Raw genomic sequence first — 23501 nt, 5'->3', positions numbered from 1 at the left:
TCTTACTCTTAGACATCATTACACTAAGACAATACCAAGCTTACAAGCAAGGTGAATCAACAACTCTAGGACTCTTAACTAGACATTAACTAACACACTACTTTAACTTAATTTAGTTAGCTTACACTTACACAACCTTATTTTGGGCCTCATTAGTCCGCAGCCCATTAACCATCTTATTTCAAAACACTTGATGCCTAACTCCTCTTTTGTTGACTTCTTCTTTCTCTGGTTGACTCTTCCCCTTCGTCAACTTCTTCTACGACTTCACCGTCTTCCTCTTTGCTCTTGATTCTTCTTCTGTTCATCATCGTATTCCTTCACTTTAAGCTTTTCTTTTGTTGCAGGTTCAATCAAGGTTCAACTTCAACAAGGTTTGTGTTTTAATTAAATGATGTCTCTGTAAATGTATTGTAAATGTATTCCTTCTATTTTGTATGCATTTCAATTCACGGGGGTTTTCTTTTGCATATATCCATCACATTGGATTCCTTTATACAAAACGGTGTACAACGATTGAATATGATTTACCTAAAAAAATCAGAAGGAAGAATTTTTTTTAAAATCACATGCATGTAATTACAAAAGCTTGCCAAGACGATGGTACCTGCTCTATTCATTAATACATATATGGAAACTAACGGATTACGTAGGCTGTGGATAGTTATCCGCCATAACCTAATAAGTGGTCGTTCTCTTTCTCAGACATATCTTGTGGGACGCCACGAAAATTCGGAAAGACGATGAAGAAAAAACTTCATCCCATGTAGTTCCAAAAGCTTGCCAAGAGGAATAGACGATGGTACCCTATACATATATGAAATATATCTAAATTAATCTTTTTTCTATGGAAAGTGATCAAAGGAATCTTTTTGTTATATGAAAACTAAAGGAGTACTATCTTAATTATTATCCACCATAAACCTAATAAGTGGTCTTTCTCTTTCTCAGATATATCTAGTGGGACGCCAATATGACCAAAACTCGGTCGATGTTCTTGTTCGTTTTTACTTCTTACAATTGGATTTATTTGAAGGATTTTTAACAAAATGGTGTACAACGATTAAAAATAATATATCATAAAATGAAAAGAGAAAATAATCTTATATGACTTGATAAAATAGTAAAGTATCTAGAATAATCCAGTTCTAAAGCTCTAACTAGACCAGCCCATCTCCAATAGTTTGCTTTATTTTTTTAGAGCAAAGGTTTGCTCCAATAGTTGGCTCTATTTTTAACTTTTTTAAAAATTTATTCAAATATATTTTATTTTAGCTTCTAATATAGTCCTCTAATTTTAAAATTTACAAATTCAACCCACTTAGTTTATTTTAAATAAATATCTAATAAAATTATGATATTATCAAAAATAAAATTTTGTTACAAAACATAAATAGAAGATACAATGGTAAATACATATTTATAAACACTATCATTAGTATAACTTTCTGACAAATGATCAACTAATGCGTTACGAAGTGAGAAATAGGCCTTTTTGTCTTTGATTTGTCTCCTTGCATACCTACCTTTACTCCAAACAAGCAAAAATCTTCAAGAAAAGACTTGATCAACAAGTTCTGTTGGCATCTACTTCATTTGGTCACTATTTTGATAATCTTCATGGATCGTTTAACGACTTACCAGATTATTAAATAACTAGTTTATGATGTGTTTAGTATTTTTAATGGCAAGTTTAATTGAGTTTTTCTATATATATTATTAAGATTTTGGTGCTAATTATGTATTTTTAGTTTATCATTTGTGATTTCATTTTATTTTCTATTTTAAAATATGTTATTGTTATATTTTGAAATTTTAAATTTTAATTAATTTAACAACTATGATTTGCAATATAAATTTATCTTATAATAAAATTTTATTCAATAGTTTTGTTTAGGTATAAAATGATAAGATATCTGGGGAACACTTTGTAAATAAAAATTTTTTACTTTAACAATGGAGAAATAAATAATATTGTTCCAAATTGTATATAACACCATTGCAGATGAATTTAAACTAAATATAGAGTTTGGAGCAAGATTTCTGTTACGGAAAAGGATATGTTCCATATATTCTTGTGTATATCTTTAGTCAATATTCTCTACTTGTACATCAAGTCTCTTGTATCTATATATACTCTTTACCTATCAATAAGAAATCCGACGTTTTCTCTGAAATTTACATGGTATCAGAGCAAGGGTCCAAAACCTAAATCCCTAAATTTTTCTTTTCTTTCTTTCCGCCGTTTCTCTCAAAGAACCCGGTTTTCTACTCTTAATTTTGTTTCTACTACTTACATGATGTCTACGACATCGGCTCTTTCTACTACTACTACTAAGGAATTGATCTCATCTTCTCCTTACTATCTCTCCTCTAATGATCAGCCGCATCATGTTCTTACTCCGTTTCTCCTTAATGGTGAAAACTATGAGAAGTGGGCTAAGATTGCACGTATCAATCTTGCTGCCAAGAATAAACTTGGTCTTGTCGATGGTTCTCTTCTCAAACCTTCTGCTGATTCAACCGATTACCAACGGTGGGTTCAAGTCAACTCGATGTTATGCAGCTGGCTCTATGCAAGTTTAGATCCTCAAGTACAGAAGGTGATCTCGTTTGTTGACAACGCAAAAGTTCTATGGGATAATTTGCGTGTTCGTTACTCTATCGGGAACGCTTCTCGGGTTCACCAAATCAAGTCTTCTATTGCTCGCTGTGCTCAACATGGTCAAACTGTTGCTGATTACTTCGGCCAACTAAAGGTGATGTGGGATGATCTTGACGACTTTGAGCCTTTTATTGATTGTTGTTGCAATTCGTCATCTTGTCCTCAACGTCTCAAGCAGCAAGCCCGTCGCGACCTTGAACGTATTCATCAATTTCTTATGGGTCTCAATGTCTCTCGGTTCGGTACTACTTGAACCAATATTCTTAGCCTTCTTAACCGCGACACTGACATGACTCTTGATCATGTCTACTCTGAAGTTATTGCTGAAGAACGTCATCTCATTGTTGCTCGATCAAAAGAAGACTGTATTGATGCTGTCGGCTTTGCTGTGAAAGCTAGTGTTAATGCCATTGCATCTGCTACACGCCTTACTCAAGGACCTTGTACTCACTGCGGACGTACCAATCACTCGGTGGATACATGCTTTGAACTCCAAGGCTTGCCTGATTGGTGGATCGAGAAACATGGTGACACTAGAGGAGGATCACGATCAGATTCTACAAGAGGTAGAGGTCGTGGCTCTTTCAGAGGACGCGGTCGTGGGCGTTCCTCTCCTACTACCTATCGTGCTAATAATGCTCAAGCTGTTACTGAAGCTGAACTCCCTGACTTACCTGGTGTTAGTAAAGCAACTTGGTCTGCTATTGTGAACTTGTTAAAAACAGACCAAACCTCCAGTTCCGATAAGCTCTCCGGTAAGCATTCTTGTGTTGAGTTCTTACTTGATTCTGGAGCCTCTCATCATATGACAGGTGATGTTGATCTTCTTGTGGATGCGCATGACATTCCTCGAAGTATTGTTGTTCTTCATAATGGAAAACACACTTTTGCTACTATAAAGAAGGGATGATGTTTCTTGGAGATCACGTCAAACTCAATCCTGTTCTTTATGTTCCTGATCTCTCTTGCACTCTCATCTCTCTCGCTAGACTTTGTCGTGAGATGTCCTGCTACGCTATCACTGATTCATTATGTGTTATACATGACCGCACTTCGAAGATGCTGATTGGCGCAGGTGAAGAGAGAGATGGGGTTTATCACTTCGTGGAGCGGTTTCGGCTCGAGCTAACAATGTCAAGAAATCCACAAGAACTCTTTGGCATGAACGTTTGGGGCATCTATCTGCGAAGATCTAAGCTAGTATTTTATCTACTTTACCGGATTCTGCACACCTTAGTAGTGCTAATAATGATTTTTGCGAAGTTTGTATTCAAGCTAAACAAACGCGGTCGGTTTTTTCCGAAAGTATTAACAAAGCGGATGCATCTTTTTCTTTGATACACTGTGATATCTGGGGACCATACAAAATTGCTTCTACAAGTGGAGCACATTATTTTCTTACTATTGTGGATGACTACTCTCGGGCCGTGTGGACCTATCTTCTTCTGGCCAAAAGCAAAGTTGATATTCACCTCAAACAGTTTGTCGCCATGGCTCATCAACAATTTGGAAAAAAGATCAAAGTTATCCGTAGTGACAATGGGAGTGAGTTTCTCGGACTTCGCCATTTCTTTAAAGACCATGGCATTCTCCATCAAACTTCTTGTGTTTACACCCCACAACAAAATGGGAGAGTTGAGCGCAAACATCGTCATATTCTCAACATGGCACGTTCTTTGCTCTTTCAAGCTAACCTACCCATTGATTTTTGGGGCGAGAGTGTCCTCACGGCTGCGCATTTAATCAATCGCACTCCTACTCCGCTTCTACAAGGAAAGACTCCGCATGAGCTTCTTCATTCTACTCCTCCGTCTTATGCACAGCTTCGCGTATTTGGTTGTTTGTGCTTTGCCAAACGATATTCCTCTCGTCGTGATAAATTTCAAGAACGTGGACGGAAATGTATTTTTCTTGGTTATCCTCATAATCAAAAGGGTTGGCGTGTTTATGACATGGAAACTCAAGATATCTTCGTTTCTCGTGATGTTATCTTTAACGAAGATATTTTTCCATCCAGTTCGTCTACTGTCCCCGATCAACCTATTGCATCTCTGGTTATACCACTGCCGCTTGTCTCACCAAATGAATCAGTTGATGACACTTCTCCTGAGACTCTCAAAAACAGGGGGACTCTCTCCACACCTCTCACTCCTACAATCGCTGATACTACTACATTTGTTGACTCTACTTCGGCTCTTGAATCCGCTGCTATTCCTGATGAGTTTTCTGATGACTTTGATGTTGGTACTGAACCGCTTGGTCGTGGTCATCGAATGAAGTTACCGTCTACTCGGCTCAAACCGTATGTCACGTACTCCGCACGTCACGCTGAAACCCTCATCTCTCTCAAGCCTACGTCTTCTCTGGCATCTTCAGGTACTTGTTTCTATCCTATAGCACATTATGTCTCTTGTGACAACTTTAGCTCTACTCATCAAAAGTTTCTTGCCGCCGTGACTATGGTTGATGAACCTGTTACTTATAAGCAAGCTGTTCAAATATTAGAATGGCGCGATGCTATGCGCAAAGAGATCGATGCTTTAGAACTTAACGAGACTTGGACGCTTGAACGACTTCCTCCTGGCGTCAAAGCTCTTGGCTCTAAATGGGTGTATCGGCTTAAGTTCAATTCCGATGGTACCCTTGAACGGTATAAGGCGCGGTTAGTGGCTCTTGGGAATCATCAAAAAGAGGGTGTTGATTTTTCAGAAACATTTGCTCCAGTTGCTAAACTACAAACAGTTTGTACCTTACTTGGTGTTGCTTCAGTTAAAAATTGGGAACTCCATCAGATGGATGTTCACAATGCCTTTTTACATGGCGATCTTGACGAGGATATCTACATGAAACCACCTTCGGGTTTTCTTCCAGCTGATCCGTCCCTTGTCTGTAAACTTAAAAAGTCTATCTATGGTCTTCGGCAGGCTCCTCGTTGCTGGTTTTCTAAGTTATCTACAGCCCTCCTAGACTATGGTTTTGTTCGTTCTCACAAAGACAACTCTTTGTTTACTTATCGACGTGGTGCTGTTGTTCTGCATGTTCTTGTTTATGTTGATGACTTAATTGTGTGTGGTGCTAATTCTACGGTTCTACAATCATTTAAAGCTTATTTGTGTCGCTGTTTCAAGATGAAGGATCTCGACATGTTAAAGTACTTTCTTGGCATTGAGGTTGCTCGTGGACCTGATGGCATATTCTTATCTCAACGGAAATATTGTCTTGATATCATTGATGAGTGTGGTCTTTACGGCTCGTATCCGTTAGATACTCCTATGGAGCAAAATCATACGCTGTTGGATTCCACATGTAAACCGTTCTCAGACCCAGCACAATATCGACTTCTTGTTGGAGGTCTTGTCTATCTGACTCATACGCGTCCTGAACTGTGTTACGCTGTGAACATTCTTGCTCAGTTCATGCAGATTCCTCTTGTCGATCATTGGGATTCGGCACAACGTGTGGTTCGTTACTTAAAAGTCTTCACCTGGTCAAGGTGTCGTTCTTTCTTCCACCGCTTCGCTCCAAGTGAATGCCTATTGTGATTCCGATTACAACAAATGTCCTTCTACTAGGCGGTCTCTTACTGGTTACATTGTTATGCTTGGTGATTCACCACTTCAATGGAAGACAAAGAAGCAAAGTCGTGTATCTCTTTCATCGGCTGAAGCAGAGTATCGTGCCATGGCTATGACTTGTATGGAGCTCTTGTGGCTAAAGGAGGTTTTGCAGTTTCTTGGCGTAGATCATCCTCAGCCCATGCGTTTATTCAGTGATAGTCAAGCAGCTCTTCAAATCGCAGCAAATTCTGTCTTTCATGAACGAACCAAGGATATTGAAAGTGATTGCCATTTATTCGTGATGAGATTACTTGCGGTACCATTTCTACTACTCACATTCCTACTAAAGAACAGTCGGCTGATATCTTCACTATAGCTCTCAGCTGTAATCAATTCCCGTATCTACGGTCCAAGTTGGGCGTTCTAAACTTACACGCTGCACCTTGAGGGGGAGTGTTACGGAAAAGGATATATTCCATATATTCTTGTTTATATCTTTAGTCAATATTCTCTACTTGTACATCAAGTCTCTTGTATCTATATATACTCTTTACCTATCAATAAAAAATCCGACGTTTTCTCTGAGATTTACAATTTCAAGCGTCATTGATGTTGCTCTTACACCACCTCCATTGGTGAGTCAATGGAGAGGTTTGGGTATGATTTTGGAAAAAAAAAACTCATTTTATGTTATAGTGTCTTCCCTTAGACACTAAAAAAAAGAGAGAAATTTAACAGTAATACCATTGACCGTACTGAAACTTATGCCCAATGCCACATTTCGAAAACCTTTTTCGCGGGTGCCATAGAGCATAGATTAAAGACCAAATGACATAACAAAGTCAAAATATTTGACATAAAGTTGTTTTACTCGGCATAATCGCCATGTATAATGAAACCGTGAAAATATATTATTTTCTTATAACATTTATTCTCAAAACACAAAAGGAGACCACTTGATGTGTCCGTGATTTATAGGATTTTAACAATGGTTTTTATATTCATTTTGAATCTTTTGTTGAGTCAATGTGTGTTTTTAGAGTTTTTTTAGTTTTTTATATATGAGTCTGTACAGATTTTAGATTACTTTGGAAGGAAACTGAACGTTTTGAGATGAAAACATGCAGTTGAAAATAGAATACCAGTAGAATCGTCACATTGTTTGGCATGAGACGAAGGACTTCTCACCAATGTATCGTTCACAAGTTTTGACACAAGGTAGATGAGGATGTTAGCTGTTATTCCCAAGTGGTTTGAAGAAGATCCAACGGCGCTATCAAATATTATGAGCAATACAGTGAGACTGATCAGTCTGACGAGCAGATGGTACAGACGCAGAAGAAGCACCCATGATCGACCGGTCCTCACTTGGGATCGACTGGTCCTCACTTGGGATCGACCGGCCTCATACCGAAGCAATTTTTCATTTTTTGTATTAAACCGATTTTTAGGGTTTTATTTTGGTATTTAAGATAGAGGCTTGGTCTCCAAAGACATAACTTTTATTCTACGCAGCCTTTGCGTACTTGTAAGCTTTGGGAGAAGATCTCTAATCCTTTTTAACACTTTGGAGAAGAATTCTGAACCCTTCTAATATTTTCTTTTACAATTCAATTATGTTTTTTTCATCATTGATTTGCAGTTCTTTTATCTCCATGTCTGAGTAGTTTCTTTGTTGGGTTTAGGGTTTCTTAAGATATTTATGATTTAATTGATATTAGGTTGTAGATTGGAGTTGATCTTGTTGTTCTTCATCTTTGTTGCTCTTATTTCTGGAACTAGATTAGCTAATTAGTTTCTGTTCTTAGGATTAATTCATCTAGGCATCGAAAGTGTTGTTGAATTTTCTGAAAAATAACAAAGGTGAGCAAAGTGATTCTTAGCCAACGGAAGTTGAAGTTAAGACACTTTGTGAACATATCAAACTTGAACCTTGTTAATGTTTGCATGATTTTCTGAATTCAAACGGGAGTTTATGGTTTTAAAATTTTATTGCATAGATAGTTAACACTGCAGTAGCGGGTTAGCTTTACACTAGTGGTTTGAGTTCAAGAATGGTCCTTAATGCACTCCATCTAATTATCTGCATTTGTTATCATAATTCTCTGATGATTCCCTGTGCCCAATGCCTTTTTATTGATTGATTTAAACACATTTTTAATTTACAACTTTTGTTAGTGACTTTCAAACACAAACTCTTCTTTGTCTTAGCTATATTTAATCTTTATAATTTCATATTGTGATTGTTTCGTCTCTTGGATTCAATCATGAAGTGTTACGATGATACCACTAGATCTTGGTTGAGTCCGTATTAGGTTTTAGTTGACCTGGTGATTTATATAGCGATGTGGGTGACAAGTTTACCATCCTATAGACGAAAGAAGTTCGTGCTTTTCTTCTACACTCACCAACTCTATGGTCTCTACATAATCTTCTACGTAATCCACGTGGGAGACTCGTGGTTCTGCATGATCCGATCCTGCCCAACATCTTCCTGTTTTTCATCAACCGTTACTTGAGATTCTTACAGTCCGCCAAGAGAACCGGACTTGTTTCCGCTAGGATCTTACCTTCAGACAACCTCGAACTCACTTTCTCCAAAACTAGTTCCTCCGTTTACGTTTACATTCAAATTAAACAACAACAATAGGAGGGTTTTCCTTATATTGTAACAAGTATATTTTTTATTATAAATAATTAAATACAAACGCAAAATGTAAACGAGATGAAAAATAGTTTTGTTAGATTTCTATTTTTAAAAAGTGAACATTTTAATGATGAATTTAATTGAATGTGAATGCAACATTAAACATGTAAACGCAAAATAAAACAGAAATATAACAACCAAAATCATATTGAACGTAATTACGTAAACTATACGCTCAATAATTTGGGCTAGAGTGCCGTGTTCAAGACACAATATACAATGTATAATTATTGTAACCATTTGTTTCATGATCTCACTATAGGGCTACAATATACACCAACAAGTATATTGTTTCTACATGTACCGAGCATATCCAAGCTTCAATGGTATCCATTCACAATAACTTCGAGCAGCAACTTGGAGAAAGATACGCTAAGTGTTGTAATCAGAAAACAGGGAAGTTGGACTCAAAAGCTTTACATCCATATCTCTTCTTCCATTGATTCTCTCGAAGTTTCTACTGAAGGTCCTTATGGCCCTAACTCTTTTGATGTCTCGAGGTACAAACTCAAAGGTCTTCTTTCAGTATCTTACCTAACTACTTTGTCTTAAGTTTAACCAATTGTCATTTTTCATCATATACAGGCATAACTCTCTAATACTAGTAGGCGATGGCAGCGGAGTTACACACTTCATTTCGGTTATCGGAGAACTCATCTCTGAGAGCCAAAACCAAAGCACAAAGCTACCAGATGTTCTTCTTGTTTGTGCCTTCAAACATTATCATGATCTAGCGCTTTTAGACCTAATCTTCCCATCGGATATATCAGTCACAGACATTTCCAGGCTGAATCTCCGAATTGAGGCCTATGTTACAAGAGAAGACAAGAAGCCCGAGACGACTGATGATCACAGACTTCTACAGACAAAATGGTTCAAACCGCAGCTTCTAGACTCTCCTATTCGTCATGTTTCTCTTGCTCATAGCGATTGTCACACGTTACTATGTATACCCTATTGATCGTAACACAGGAAAGATATATAATTTCTCGTACAGAGCGCTTTGGGACATGTTCCTAGGATGTGTGTGCATTTTCATCTCTTCAAGCATAGTTTTCTTATGGCGCAAGAAACAGAACAAAGAAGGAGATAAGGAGTCTAAGAAGCAGGTACAGAGTGTAGATTTTCAGACGCCCACGTCTTCTCCAGGTTCATGGTTTCACGGCCAAGAGAGAGAGCTGGAGAGCGTTCCATATCAATCTATAGTACAAGCCACTTCAGTCCACTTCGACTCCAAACCTAATCTGAAAAGTAAGTAATCTGTTACATACATGAGCATCACTTCACTTACATAACATAATGGTGTAAGTGAATGTATATGCATGAACCTGATACTTTTGAATCTTATCGTTTTGCAGAGATTCTGTTTGAGGCATGAAGTTGCAAAGATATGTTCATCTGGTTTGGCTAAGAACCTTCACTTTGAGGCAATTAGTTTCAACTGGTGATCGAGTCCATGTTCTAACCATGTTTGTTTGTTGTATCTGTAATGGACCTTTGATGTTTAGACGGCTTGCTGCTAAATTATTCTTGTAACATAATGCAAAAATGGAATGTTAATATATATGGCATCTTCACCTTTTCAGTCCATTTATCACTTTAGTTTTTCTTGTTGTTATCTTTTGTTTGTTATAATACTTTATTTTCTTCTTTCAAATTTATATCAAAAAAAATACAAAGATGAAATCTACATTTTTTGTTTTTAAAAATCCAGTTGGCCAATATTATAAAATAAACTTAAATGCAGCATGTAAAATCAAATATATATCAAATAATATGAAACATAAATCATTATTTATAGAACATAATCGTATAATTAATATTACATGGCCATTCTTTCTAGATCACAGGTCTATAATCAGTTTAAGCCAGTCTGTTATAGTTTTGTTCGATAAAAATAGTTATTATACTAGATGAGGACACTGGGACTTGGTGTAGCGAAGACGAGCATGTCAGTTTCAGATAGTGTAACCCATGCCTCAACGGCTCAACCCCTCCAACGTCCTTAGCGTCCATTAACACGACCTGCGTTTTATCAATGGAATCGGGGGCAACCCAAACCGGATTACCCCATCCAAAATCCGCCTCATAAAATGACATTCTGCACCAGCTAGACACAGCATATGTCTCCGTTTCAGGACTTACCTCACACAACGAAGTCAGCATCACACTTGCGATTCTCTCTTTGGCTTCAACTCTACTCTTTGCGTCTTCAGGATCGTTTCTGATAAGTTCATTGAGCTCCTCTTTAGTTCCATGCATCTTAGAGACCGTTTCTTCGATTTCCATCTTACTCTCTGAGCTCTCCATAAATAATGGTAAAAAGAAGAAGTTTCCAATTGCCTTGTGTGGCAAGAGAGAGGTAGAAACTCTAGGTCGCAAGTCCATTGACTGGTGCGACTTTGTCATGCATCTAAACAGCAGCGCCGTGATGGACTCAACACGGGTAGCTTGTGGCACACGTTTTCCACCAGAAGCTCTGTTTTTGAGATTTTCAATCATCAAAGCACCAAAGAAAAAGCTCTTTGTCTTGGATTTTGTTTCGTGTATGAGTAACGGAGGAAACTCGATAGTAATATCAGCAGGAGGGTAGAAATCAGCCGCCGCAAATTCAGGGTTCACTGTGTCAGCATACCCTTTTGCAGCCTTTGTCCAGCTGCAAACAAATGTTGACAACGAGGCTGCATCACATATCTTGTGAGAGACGCTAACTGCAACCGCGAATCCTCGGTCTCTGAAGAAAATGACCTTGACATGCAACAAAGGCCAGGTATCTGGATCTGCATGGTCCGGAGAGGCAATGAGCTTGTGAACCAAGTCAGCATCTGATGGGTTTCTCAGATATCAGCCCGTGCCTCTGTAAACAAAGCTCCCTCGTCATTGCAATGGACAGTGACGCCTTCTTTGATTCTTCCAGCGAACGGATAAAAAAGAGAGAGAGTCTGAGAGAGTGAGCTCTTGAGCCTCTGGACAACAATGTCTCCTTTGTTTTCTTGATCATTGTAGAAGAAAATGGCGGAAACGTAAGTTGAAGGAAGGAACTGGTCGAAGAGAGAAATAGAAAGGGTTTGGAGATGATCAGGTGAAGCGGGTCTGATTATTTCTTTGCTTAAGAGTTCTAGCTGTTGACTTAAGTTTGAAGTTAACTTAAGAAATGAGCTACACTAATCCTATTATGATTCTAGAGAGATAAGGATCAAAATAAGTTAGGAGTTATCTAACTTATGTGGTTTCCTAGTAGGATTAGGATTTGTGTTTTACTATATATATATGTGTCGAGGCATGACACAATGATGTAGTGGTTTTAAGAGAGGAAGAGAGATTGGGAGTTTAAGTTTTGAGAGAATTTTCTTAAACTAATAAAAGTGAGTTTATACTTTTACAATCTTGTGTTCGTTAAAACCATATTCTATTTCTAGATTTGGTATCAGAGCTATGAGAGATATTGTGGAAGCAGCAAAGATGGTGGAAGGAGGAGGATCCTCTTCCCTTAAATGTCCTATGTTGAATTTCTCAAACTATACTGTTTGGGCGATGAAGATGAGGATCCTTCTGAAAATACATAAGGTGTGGCCAATTATTGAAGAACCAAAGGATGATGCTGACATGAATGATATGGCGCTAGGTCTGTTGTTTCAGTCTATTCCAGAGGCTCTTATTCTGCAGGTCGGAGAACTTGGTACTGCTAAGAAAGTGTGGGATGCGATTCAGTCAAGACACGTAGGAGCAGAAAGGGTTAAAGAAGCAAGGCTGCAGACATTAATGGCCGAGTTTGATCGGCTCAAGATGAAGGATACAGAGAGAATCGATGATTTTGCTGGGAAACTATCCGAGATATCCTCAAAATCCGTAGCTCTTGGAGAAATCATTGATCAAACAAAGCTTGTGAAGAAATTTCTCAAGTGTTTGCCTCGAGCAAAATATATACACATCGTAGCCTCATTAGAACAAGTTTTGGACCTTAACAAGACCAGTTTTGAAGAGATCATTGGCCGTTTAAAAGTATATGAAGAACGTGTTGCAGAAGAGCAAGAAGAATCAATGACAACAGATCAAGGTCAAACCAAGTTGTTATATGCAAACAACGACACACAATCCAGCTATTCACCAGTTCCCGTTGCTGCTCCACCAACTCGTGATTACAATAGTAATTTTAGAGGTAGAGGTCGAGGAGGACGCTACTACAGGGGAAGAGGTCGAGGGAGATCTTATGAGGCTAGAGATTTGTCTGAGGTGACATGTTTCCAATGTGATAAGCAGGGTCACTTTGCCTCAAGATGTCCTGATCGCCTTCTCAAACTTCAAGAAACACAAGAAAGGGAGAATAATGAGACAGAGAATGCAGATGAGCTAATGTTGCATGAGATAGTGTTCTTGAATGAAAAGAAGGTTGTACCAAGCAAATATGAGTTGCAGAGAGGAGAAGATGATATGTGGTATCTTGACAATGGAGCGAGTAATCACATGACTGGTGATCTAAGATATTTCTCAAAGGTTGACTATTCGATTACTGGAAAAGTGAAATTTGGTGATGATTCGAGAATAGATATCAAGGGGAAAGGCACCGTGAAGTTTACTGATGAGAATGGAGAACTATGAACATTAACCAATGTTTATTACATACCAGGTCTTAAGAGTAATATCATTAGCCTTGGCCAAGCCACAGAATCAGGGTGTGATGTGAGGATGAAGGGAGAGTACTTGACAGTACACGATCAAGAAGGAAAGCTGCTTGTTAAGACACCAAAGTCTAGAAATCGACTTTACAAAGTTCGTATGGGGATAAAGAATGATGTGTGTTTACAGTCTGCAGTTTAAAGTGATTCATACACATGGCATGCGAGAATGGGGCATGTCAACTTCGAGTCAATAAGATCAATGATTCAGAGAGAGTTAGTCACCGGGTTTCCACATATACAACTTGAAAGAAGGATCTGCAGTTCGTGTCTATTTGGGAAACAGACAAGACAAATGTTTCCTCAGGCAACAACTTTTCGAGCAACCATGGCATTGGAGCTTGTTCATGGTGATTTGTGTGGTCCGATAACACCAAGTACTGCGGCTAGGAACAGATATGTTTTTGTCCTTATTGATGATCATTCTAGATATATGTGGACAATTTGAAAGAGAAAAGTGAGGCTTTCAACAAATTCAAGAAGTTTAAGGCAGTAGTGGAGCAAGAAACAGGGAAGCACATACAAACTTTCAGAACAGATAGAGGAGGAGAGTTTGTGTCACATGAGTTTGACTCTTTCTGCAGTGACAATGGTATTAAGAGACAGCTCACAGCTCCATACACCCCTCAGCAAAACGGTGTGGTTGAAAGACGCAATAGGACTTTGATGGAGATGACTAGGAGCATCCTAAAGCACATGTCTGTTCCAAATTACTTATGGGGAGAAGCAGTACGGCATGCTACGTATCTGATCAACAGGTTAGCTTCAAGGTCGTTGAATGAGAAGACTCCGTATGAGGCGTTTCGTGGAAGAAAACATAATCTCAGCCATCTTCGAGTGTTTGGTTGCACATTTGCTAAGATGGAGCAACCACACCTGAAAAAACTCGAAGACAGATCACGAATGTTGGTACACTTGGATACAGAACCAGGATCAAAAGCATATCGCTTGTTTGATCCTAAAACTCGGAAGGTTGTGGTTAGTCGTGATGTTAATTTTTGATGAAACAAGAAGCTGGGACTGGGATAAGAGACAATTAGAACAGGGTGAAGTTGGAGGTTTCAGGATCAATGTCGGTGGTTTTGGTAATCATGGAATTCAAGGAGCAGAGTTCGAAACAGAGCAAGGTGAAGTCAGGTCAGAATCTGGTAATCATGATGATGGTGGAAATAGTGATAATGTTGATGACAGTGGCGAAGAGGTTTCAGAACAACCAGTGATACTGAGAAGAACTACAAGGCATAGGACGAAACCGGCACACCTTGATGACTATGTCTTACCGGATCATCTGGATAAGTATGCTCTCTTTGCTGAGGAAGAAGGAGAGCGATTATTTATGTGTCTAAACAATGAGCCAAGAGATTTTTATGAAGCTCAAGAATCAGAAAAATGGATGAAGGCATGTGAGGAAGAGATACACTCTATTGTTAAGAATCACACCCTGAACCTTGTTGATCTTCCAATTGGAGTGAAGCCAATAGGTCTGAAGTGGGTTTTTAAGCTCAAAAGAAACTCTGATGGCAGCATAAACAAATACAAAGCAAGGCTTGTAGCTAAGGGATATGTGCAGCGGTACGGTATTGACTTTGAAGAGGTATTTGCTCCGGTTGCGCGTATAGAAACAATTTGTCTTCTGATCAGTCTTGCAGCAACGAATGGATGGGAGATACACCACCTTGACGTGAAGACAGCGTTTCTTCATGGAGAACTGAAGGAAACAGTTTTCGTAACTCAGCCAGAGGGTTTTGAAGTAAGAGGCTCAGAGGACAAGGTCTACAAGTTAAATAAAGCCTTGTATGGCTTAAAACAAGCACCATGGGCTTGGAATGATAAGCTAAATCAAATTCTCAAGGATCTGCAGTTTAAGAGGTGTACTAAAGAGCCATCGGTCTATCGAAAAAAGGTGAATCAAGGTTTCATTGTTGTTGCAGTATATGTCGATGATCTGTTTGTGTCAGGAACAGATATAAAAGTCATTGAGGACTTTAAGAAGGAGATGGCAAGTAAATTTGAGATGAGTGATCTCGGAAGATTAACCTACTACCTTGGGATTGAGGTATGTTAGCATCAAGGAGGAATTACGCTAAGCCAAGGTCGTTATGCGTTGAAGATATTGGAAGAAGCAGGGATGAAAGACTGTAATATGGTTCACACGCTCATGGATGAGGGATTGAAGTTGTCAAAGTCTCCAAAAGAAAAGGATATAGATGCGACTAAGTATAGGAGAACTGTTGGATGTTTTCGTTATTTGCTTCACACAAGGCCGGATCTGTCATATTGTGTTGGGGTGCTAAGTCGTTATATGCAGAATCCGAAGGAGTCACATGGTGTGGGAATGAAGCAGTGCTTGAGGTACTTACGAGGAACAACAACATTTGGACTGACGTTTGCAAGATCAATTTCACCACGGGTTTCGACCAGGCTAGTTGGTTATAGTGACAGTAGTCACAATGTGGATCAAGACGATGGCAAGAGCACGACTGGTCATGTTTTCTATCTAGGAGACAGCTTGATTACATGGTGCTCACAGAAGCAAGATACGGTGGCGTTATCCTCCTGTGAACCTGAGTTCATGGCCGGCACCGAAGCTGCGAGACAGGCGATTTGGCTGCAAGACCTCCTTGGAGAGATCACAGAGTTATCATGTGAGAAGGTGGTTATTCGAATAGATAACCAATCTGCCATTGCATTGACCAAGAACCCAGTTTTCCATGGGAGAAGCAAGCACATACACACAAGGTACCATTTCATTAGAGAATATGTTGAGAGAGGGCTTGTGGAAGTTGAGCATATACCAGGAGAAGAACAGAAAGCAGATATATTAACTAAAGCTCTTGGAAGGATCAAGTTTAAGGAGATGAAGGAGCTTATTGGAGTAAGAGACTTGGCTGGAGTTAACTTCAAACTTAGGAGGGAGAACGTTGACTTAAGTTTGAAGTTAATTTGAGAAATGAGCTATACTAATCCTATTAGAATTATAATTCTAGAGAGATAAGGATCAAAATAAGTTAGGAGTTATCTAACTTATGTGGTTTTCTAGTAGGATTAGGATTTGTGTTTTACTATATATATGTGTCGAGGCATGACACAATGATGTAGTGGTTTTAAGAGAGGAAGAGAGATTGAGAGTTTAAGTTTTGAGAGAATTTTCTTAAACTAATAAAAGTGAGTTTATATACTTTTACAATCTTGTGTTCGTTAAAACCATATTCTAATTCTAGACTAGCTCCATTTGTTACTTCTTCCTTTTGAACAAAATATTAAAAGGCGTTTGAGAGTTGCTCATATTTGGCACTAGATCTGTATGTGTACATATAATAGAGAGAGAGGTAGATACATGAATTCGACACGGCCGACAATATCAATACTGTGTATACTGTTTTGGTTTGTGGTTGGAAATGGATATATTGGGTTAGTCAATGTTTTGTTCAAAAGGCATTGACTTTTAAGAGCACAAAACAGTAAAAAGATCGGGTGTCTTAAAGGACGAGTTATGTTGGTAGCTCAAAGGACGAGTACGGCACCGCTATTTTCAAAAAAAAACTCTCTTGAACGTCCGCCAGGGTATATGATTCATTGAATGTTGAAATTAAAACGTTATATTACAAAAAATTTGGTCCGAATAATGCATGCAGCTCGCTGTATTACATTTATGAATGTTAAATGAGTATGATACTCATTCCGTTTCAAAATACATTATAAAATGTTTTAGTTAAAACATGTATATTAAGAAATAATTATTTTTAAAAAATTTAACCAATCATACTGACTGCATAATATAAAATATAAAAGTAATCTAAAAGTTACATAGAAAATTGGAAACATGCTATATTATGAAACAAAAATACTTCTCTAAACATCCTATTTTATGAAACGGAAATTGTATTATTTTTGATCTTTTTAAAAAATATCTGAATTTTCATTAATGAATATGGATTGTAGAAGCTACAAAAGAGTATGATATTATGGTCTCGTGGGAATTCGATGTACCAGATGTTGACGAACCATATAAAATGGATTTACCAAAACGATCGGTATAATAACGAAGCAATCTTTTTTTTTCTATCAAATGCTATGTATACGGATTTGTTGCATTAATTAGGCCATTATGGCTATGCATGTAGATAATCCTAAAACAAGCGGATTTAGCTAACACATTACGAAAATGTCATTAGGGAAACATAGTGGAGGTAAAACGATTTTTTTTTTGAAGAGCTTACAGCGAAGGCTAAGTCTTCAAGTTTTCGTATGCGAGAAACACCATTATTCTTAATTGACAGCGTCTATTGTCTATAGCTTTAGAGGGGAAAATGACTAAATGAGTCCTGTGCAGTTTATATATAACTTCCAAGATTTTTTGGCATGGGACGATTTTCCACCATATAAACTGATCAGTGGTCTTTATTTTGTTGGCTTTATAACCTCGTAAAGTAAACTTTATAATTCATTTTTCGAAGGAAAATTATTGTGTCTTAGTAAGGGACAAAAAATATCTTTTTAATTCGCATGTATAACATGTGACTGTGTTAAAAAATTGTCCCACAATTACTCCGTCCAAAAAAATATGAACTGGGGAATAATAAGACTATCAGCCATAGATATAATATCCTCATTTAATTTCAGTGAAAAAAAAAAATTGTTACTATCAAAATGAAAATGAAGCAAAAAAATAAAAAATAAAAAATCGAAATAAATAGAATCTTGCTAAAAACTTCTTTTGTCGTCAAAACATTACCAGTTATTTGCCATGGAAACCTCATCTCATAAAAGAAACTCTAGCAAAGAAGAGTACTAACTAACCCAAAAATATCAAGAAAAATGAGAAACTTCAGAACCTCTCAATTATTCTTCAGAATCAAAAAGAACTAGATCAGTTTCCCATGCTATTGCACTAATTAAACTTTATTATATACAGAAATTTTGTATATTATTTTTATAATTGTAAAATATTTTTTGATTTTTTTATATTCGTTTTAAAACCATTTTGATATTTTATATTAGTTTTAAATCATCTCATCATATAATTTTAACACTTTACATAACTCATTCATCATATAACTCATTACATTTAATACATCATCTGCTATAAAGATTTTAAATATATTTATTTTTAAATTAAAATTAGAGTATTTTTGTAATTTTAATTTTTTTGATATGTTAAATATTTATTATAATCTTAAAAATATCGATTTCAATCATTTTTAAAATATTTCAATTATTTATTTTATTATGTAAAATTATGCATTTCAACAAAATAATTTATGAAGCTGAATATAAATATTCAAAGAATGACCCGCTAGTCAGCAGAAATTTTTGTTTGGCTACAATTTTTTTCTCATAGATTGAACAACTTTTATTTGTTTTTAAATGTTCAAATTATAACATATGCTGAAAAGAATATAGTTTTTATTATTATATGGATGATAAGATGATTTATTTATTTCACAAAAATATAATCATATGAGGATAAGAGGTGAAATATAATTATTAATGATAAATTAATATGGTAAGTTAGATATCAAATCTTATATATTTATTTTAATTGGGTATATTTTTTTGAAATTTATAATGTACTTTAGTTTTTCTAAAATACTTTAATTAAATAAATTAGTATTTGACATGTTTACTCTTAATGACTATGTATTTGTTTGTTTTTAAAAACTTATATTTGTAAATGACATTGTGTTACCTTTTAAAAGGTTAAGTTCAAAAGTGTATTTCCCAGTTAATAAAAGGAGAATATTATTCTTTCCTATACACAGATTCATGAAATATATTAATCATTGTTATTATTATTTTTTTAATTGCATTCCTTGCTCTAAAATCAGTCATCAACCGCATATATAATTAATTATATAACATTCATTCATACCTACTATTTTGCCTCAAATTAATTCGAAATACAAAAATAATGGTACGTATGTTTTGTAAGTTTTAATTAAATGATATCTCTATAAGTGTATTATGGATGTATTCCTTCTATTTTGTATGCATTTCAATTCACGGGGGTTTTCTTTTGCATATTTCCTTTACAGTGGATACCTTTAAATAAAATATGTGTACGATTGAATATGATTCACCTAAAAAATCAGAAGAAACAGAAAAAAAATGGCATCTATGTTAATATTTCTGAAGTACATTTTGTGGTTTACCCTTTTAGTTTTACTTATTTATAAAGTTATTTACAACATTAACCTCTAAGAAATTGAAAAATTAACCAATAACTAAAACAGAAAATTCCTAAAATATCTCTACAATAACTTTCTGCTTTCTTTTAAATTTCTTTAAAGAAAAAATTATTATTTAAGAACCATATCAAGAACAAAATCCTAAACTTCCCTAACAAAGATTCAATTACAATAACTTTCTGCTTTCTTTTGGTTAGTGGTATCTTAGATATTGTGCTTGGTGTTTATTACAATGATTCAATTACAATGATGTTCTCTAAAAAATATCTCTTGAAATCGAATCTTTCTTAATTTTTTCTTTAGTATAAATATGAAGTATAACCAACAATTAAGTTATATATTAACTCACTTAGATTGGTTGGATCCTAGGATAATTGATATTAGATTCTTTGAAGATTAAAACAATTTTATTTTTGATTATTAAAATATAGTTCCACAGTGTACCACCGATTTAAAACCTAGTGTAATTACAAAAATCTTGCCAACGATATACATGGTACTCTATACATATATGGAAACCAAAGAAATCTTTTTCATATGAAAACTAAAGAAGTATGAGTGGATAGTTTATTCGCCATAAACCTAATAAGTGGTCCTTCTCTGAGACATATCTGGTGGGACGCCAATATGAAGAAAATTGGGTCGATGTTCTTGTTCGTTATTACAATTGGATTCCTTTGAAGGTTTTTTAACAAAATGGTGTACACCGATTGAAAATAATATATTATAAAATTAAAATAGAATAACTCAGTTCTAAAGCTCTAACTAGACTAAGTGACTAACCCATATCTTTTTTTGTACAAGAACTTCTAACCATTTTTTCATATATTAACAAAACTGCCATCTAACTATATTTGCGTCTTCGGGATCGTTTCTGATAACTGATAAGCTGTTCATTGAGCTCCTCTTTAGTTCTCTGCGGCTCATAACCATCATTTTTGAACAGCTTACAGCGAAGGCTAAGTCTTGAGGTTTTCAAATGCAAGAAATTAAAACACCATATATACAATATACATAAGTTACTATCTATGACCGTAATATATGAAATCGAGTCATGCAGATTGTAATTCAAATCTAAATGGATTTACCAACAAAAGTAAATATACGAACAGAAATGGATTATTTACCAGAAATACAAATAAACATACAATAATGGATTCACCAACAAAAGTACAAATAGAAAGAGAAATGGATTTATTACCATAAATACAATAAACATAAAAGAAATAAAAATGACAATCTGACCATCATTGTGTAGAGAATTTATTCAATGGATTGGAATAACCACCTCCACAACATTTTCAAATAGGTATACTTTCAACGAGCAAAGAAATGATGTGCGCCTTCAAGAACTCGGGGTGGGTGTAAGCATCTTGGTACCTATAGAATACATCGATGACACGGGAAAGGTTAAAAACTCGCATTAAAAGAGGGAAAGGAAACGCATGAGGCCTCATTAGCTCTTGGTTCAAGCCCTTCCATGCATCTGAAACAATGTTTCCCATTTCTTCCACAGCTATTTCCTTGGAAACACCAAACTGATTCATATAACAATCAATTCCAGTTGCTACATGCTCCCGTTTGTTTTCAAACTGCAATTACAAAATACCAAACGTATTCAATTTGAAAAATTAATACATATATACATATATAGTTAGGATTCCAAACTTGAATTGTTCTCACTTCGTAGCTGGAAATGTCATCTGTGAATCTACTGATTATCTCAGAAGCTACCCTAATTTTAGGATGTGAGCTTAACCATTCAAAAGCATCAAGCTTCGCAACATCTGTCATCCTCACGAATGTCACGGCTATCAAGGCATAGTAACCTGAAGACAAGATTGCATTCTCTTTATACTCATCAAATGTAGCAATGTAGTCCCTTTTCAACCACTTTGCCTCTTGCATATATCCATTCGCTGTTCTTTGCAACTGATTGTGAAGAGTTGAGTTAGTTATATTGGATATATATACAATCAGAATGATGCTTAAAGTTGGTTCTTTTGGTCTTAACTGATTTCTTGAGATGGAAGCCACAACCTGACCTTCCTTCTTTCTCAAGTTCCTCTTCTAGTTTATCATAGAAATCTACCGTGGCATGGTAAATGTACTTCATGCTGTCAGGTATCCCATTAGGAGCAGCGGGAAGCCACCTGCGTTAAAGCCATATATCTTATAAGTCAAAAAAACCATAGAAAAATTCAAACTTTATAATACACATTATTGTATATATATGTATCAACAAAGCCATATATCTTATATATGTACTTTTCCATTGCATCTGTGAAAAGCTCAAGTTCCTCCACTGTTCCATATGCATCATACATATCATCAAGAGCTGTGAATAAGATTAGTGCAATAGCTGATATAATTCGTGCTTGAGAATACTGAGGCTCGAAAAATGCTCCAAGTGACCACAAGTACGCCTCTGTTATCCTATGCCGTGTGTATGTAACTTTAGATTCAATCTCCATGTCATGGTGCCACCTAAATATTATATGAAAGAAGTTCAACAATCCATGCAAGAAAATTATGTATATGTGTTGAGTGGCCATGATAGTTGTTACCTTGCGACCCAAGAAAGCTCTTCACGGTGTAATATTTGCAGCAAATTAAAATCTATCTTTGCAAACTCAAGTATTGTTGGGTCACACGACTCTTCTTCCTGGTAATATGAGATATATTGTCTCGTTTCTATCCTTGAGATGCCTTTGTGGTATGGATGTCTCAGGGCATTCTTGATGCGAACTGCGAGATGGGGGCTAGATTGAGACGAAATTTCTTTTAAATGAAGGCGTGAGAAAGCGAGAGCCTCGTCAATAATGTCTTCTCCGTGAGTGCTCCATTGTGCAGATTCATACAAACTTAACATCCCGTTTGCATCAGCCACCAAGTGTCCTTTGAACTTCCCATTTTCGTCCGTGAACTTCTCAAACACATCTTGAGGTGAATAAATGAAAAATTGTGTTAAATGAAAATTTTTGAGTTAAATGAATACCATGAAAAGTGTGTAGTGTTGTTCATTCATATATCTTAAAGTATTTTTAATTACCAGCAGAAAGTTTAAAGCCGAATTGCCTGAAAACTAGGAAAAGTATTCCAACCGTGTACAAATCGCACCCGTCGTGTCTTATCGTCTGATTAAAGTCCGGACAATCAAATAACTTATCCAACTGCTCTACAATATCTCTCTCAAAGTGATAAGAGACACCAAGGCGGCATAGAGCATCTATGTATTTGATGTGCTCTATCGGATTCGCTTTCGAAGACATAAACGATTCCTTCACAACCTCCTTTAGCGTAGCATGCTTCTCTTTGAACGTGTCATTACCCTATGGCAATGAAATATTCCAGTATACATGAGTTAATAAAATCATAGTATATACTACAAATAGTAAATACTGCATGAAATAATTAATATGAAAATGATATATATACGTACGAGGTCAGACGTTGAGAAAGAGGTTAAGGGATCTTCCCAGATGTTTGCAGGAAAATCAGCTACTGGACGGTGGATGTCACTCCCCATGCTAAAAGTTTCAGGTAGAAATTATTTTTTTCACTAATTATAAATGAATCACTTTTGGTTTCACAAATTAAGCTTTGGCTATACAACTAATTAAGTTCCATACACTTATATATAGAAATGTTCGAAAAACAAAACCATTGCGATATTCAAGATTTAGGCATTGGACGATTTTCCACCAT

The 23501-nt window shown here is 36.3% G+C and overlaps 2 protein-coding genes, 1 long non-coding RNA gene and 2 pseudogenes across 3 annotated transcripts; 3 read left to right on the top strand and 2 right to left on the bottom strand.

The window, feature by feature from the left end:
* Nucleotides 1–10377, top strand: part of LOC104772514 (ferric reduction oxidase 5-like) — a 63356-nt pseudogene extending 52979 nt beyond the window's left edge.
* Nucleotides 212–1121, top strand: LOC147918818 (uncharacterized). Its single transcript, XR_015592025.1, has 3 exons — nucleotides 212–374; nucleotides 706–802; nucleotides 952–1121. It is a non-coding gene; the product is annotated as an uncharacterized LOC147918818 (long non-coding RNA).
* Nucleotides 10378–10838: 461 nt separating the features above from the next.
* On the bottom strand, nucleotides 10839–12335 carry LOC109131187 (BAHD acyltransferase At5g47980 pseudogene; annotated as a pseudogene).
* Nucleotides 12336–12364: 29 nt separating this feature from the next.
* On the top strand, nucleotides 12365–13528 carry LOC147918817 (uncharacterized). Its single transcript, XM_087503721.1, has one exon. It carries the CDS (start codon nucleotides 12365–12367, stop codon nucleotides 13526–13528), a length of 1164 nt encoding a protein of 387 aa, XP_087359847.1.
* Nucleotides 13529–20894: 7366 nt separating this feature from the next.
* Nucleotides 20895–23501, bottom strand: LOC104770766 (alpha-humulene/(-)-(E)-beta-caryophyllene synthase-like). Its single transcript, XM_010495223.3, has 7 exons — nucleotides 23236–23501; nucleotides 22846–23125; nucleotides 22361–22733; nucleotides 22062–22280; nucleotides 21808–21946; nucleotides 21477–21725; nucleotides 20895–21385 (listed from the first exon to the last, which is right to left on the bottom strand). Exons 1-7 carry the CDS (start codon nucleotides 23320–23322, stop codon nucleotides 21095–21097), a joined length of 1638 nt encoding a protein of 545 aa, XP_010493525.2. The 5' UTR covers nucleotides 23323–23501; the 3' UTR covers nucleotides 20895–21094.

Source organism: Camelina sativa, chromosome 20 (genome assembly GCF_030686135.1).
Source record: "Camelina sativa cultivar CO46 ecotype springtype chromosome 20, ASM3068613v1".
Taxonomy (NCBI): Eukaryota; Viridiplantae; Streptophyta; class Magnoliopsida; order Brassicales; family Brassicaceae; genus Camelina; species Camelina sativa.
The sequence above is the reverse complement of the archived record's forward strand: the minus strand, read 5'-3'. Positions and strand labels throughout refer to the sequence as shown.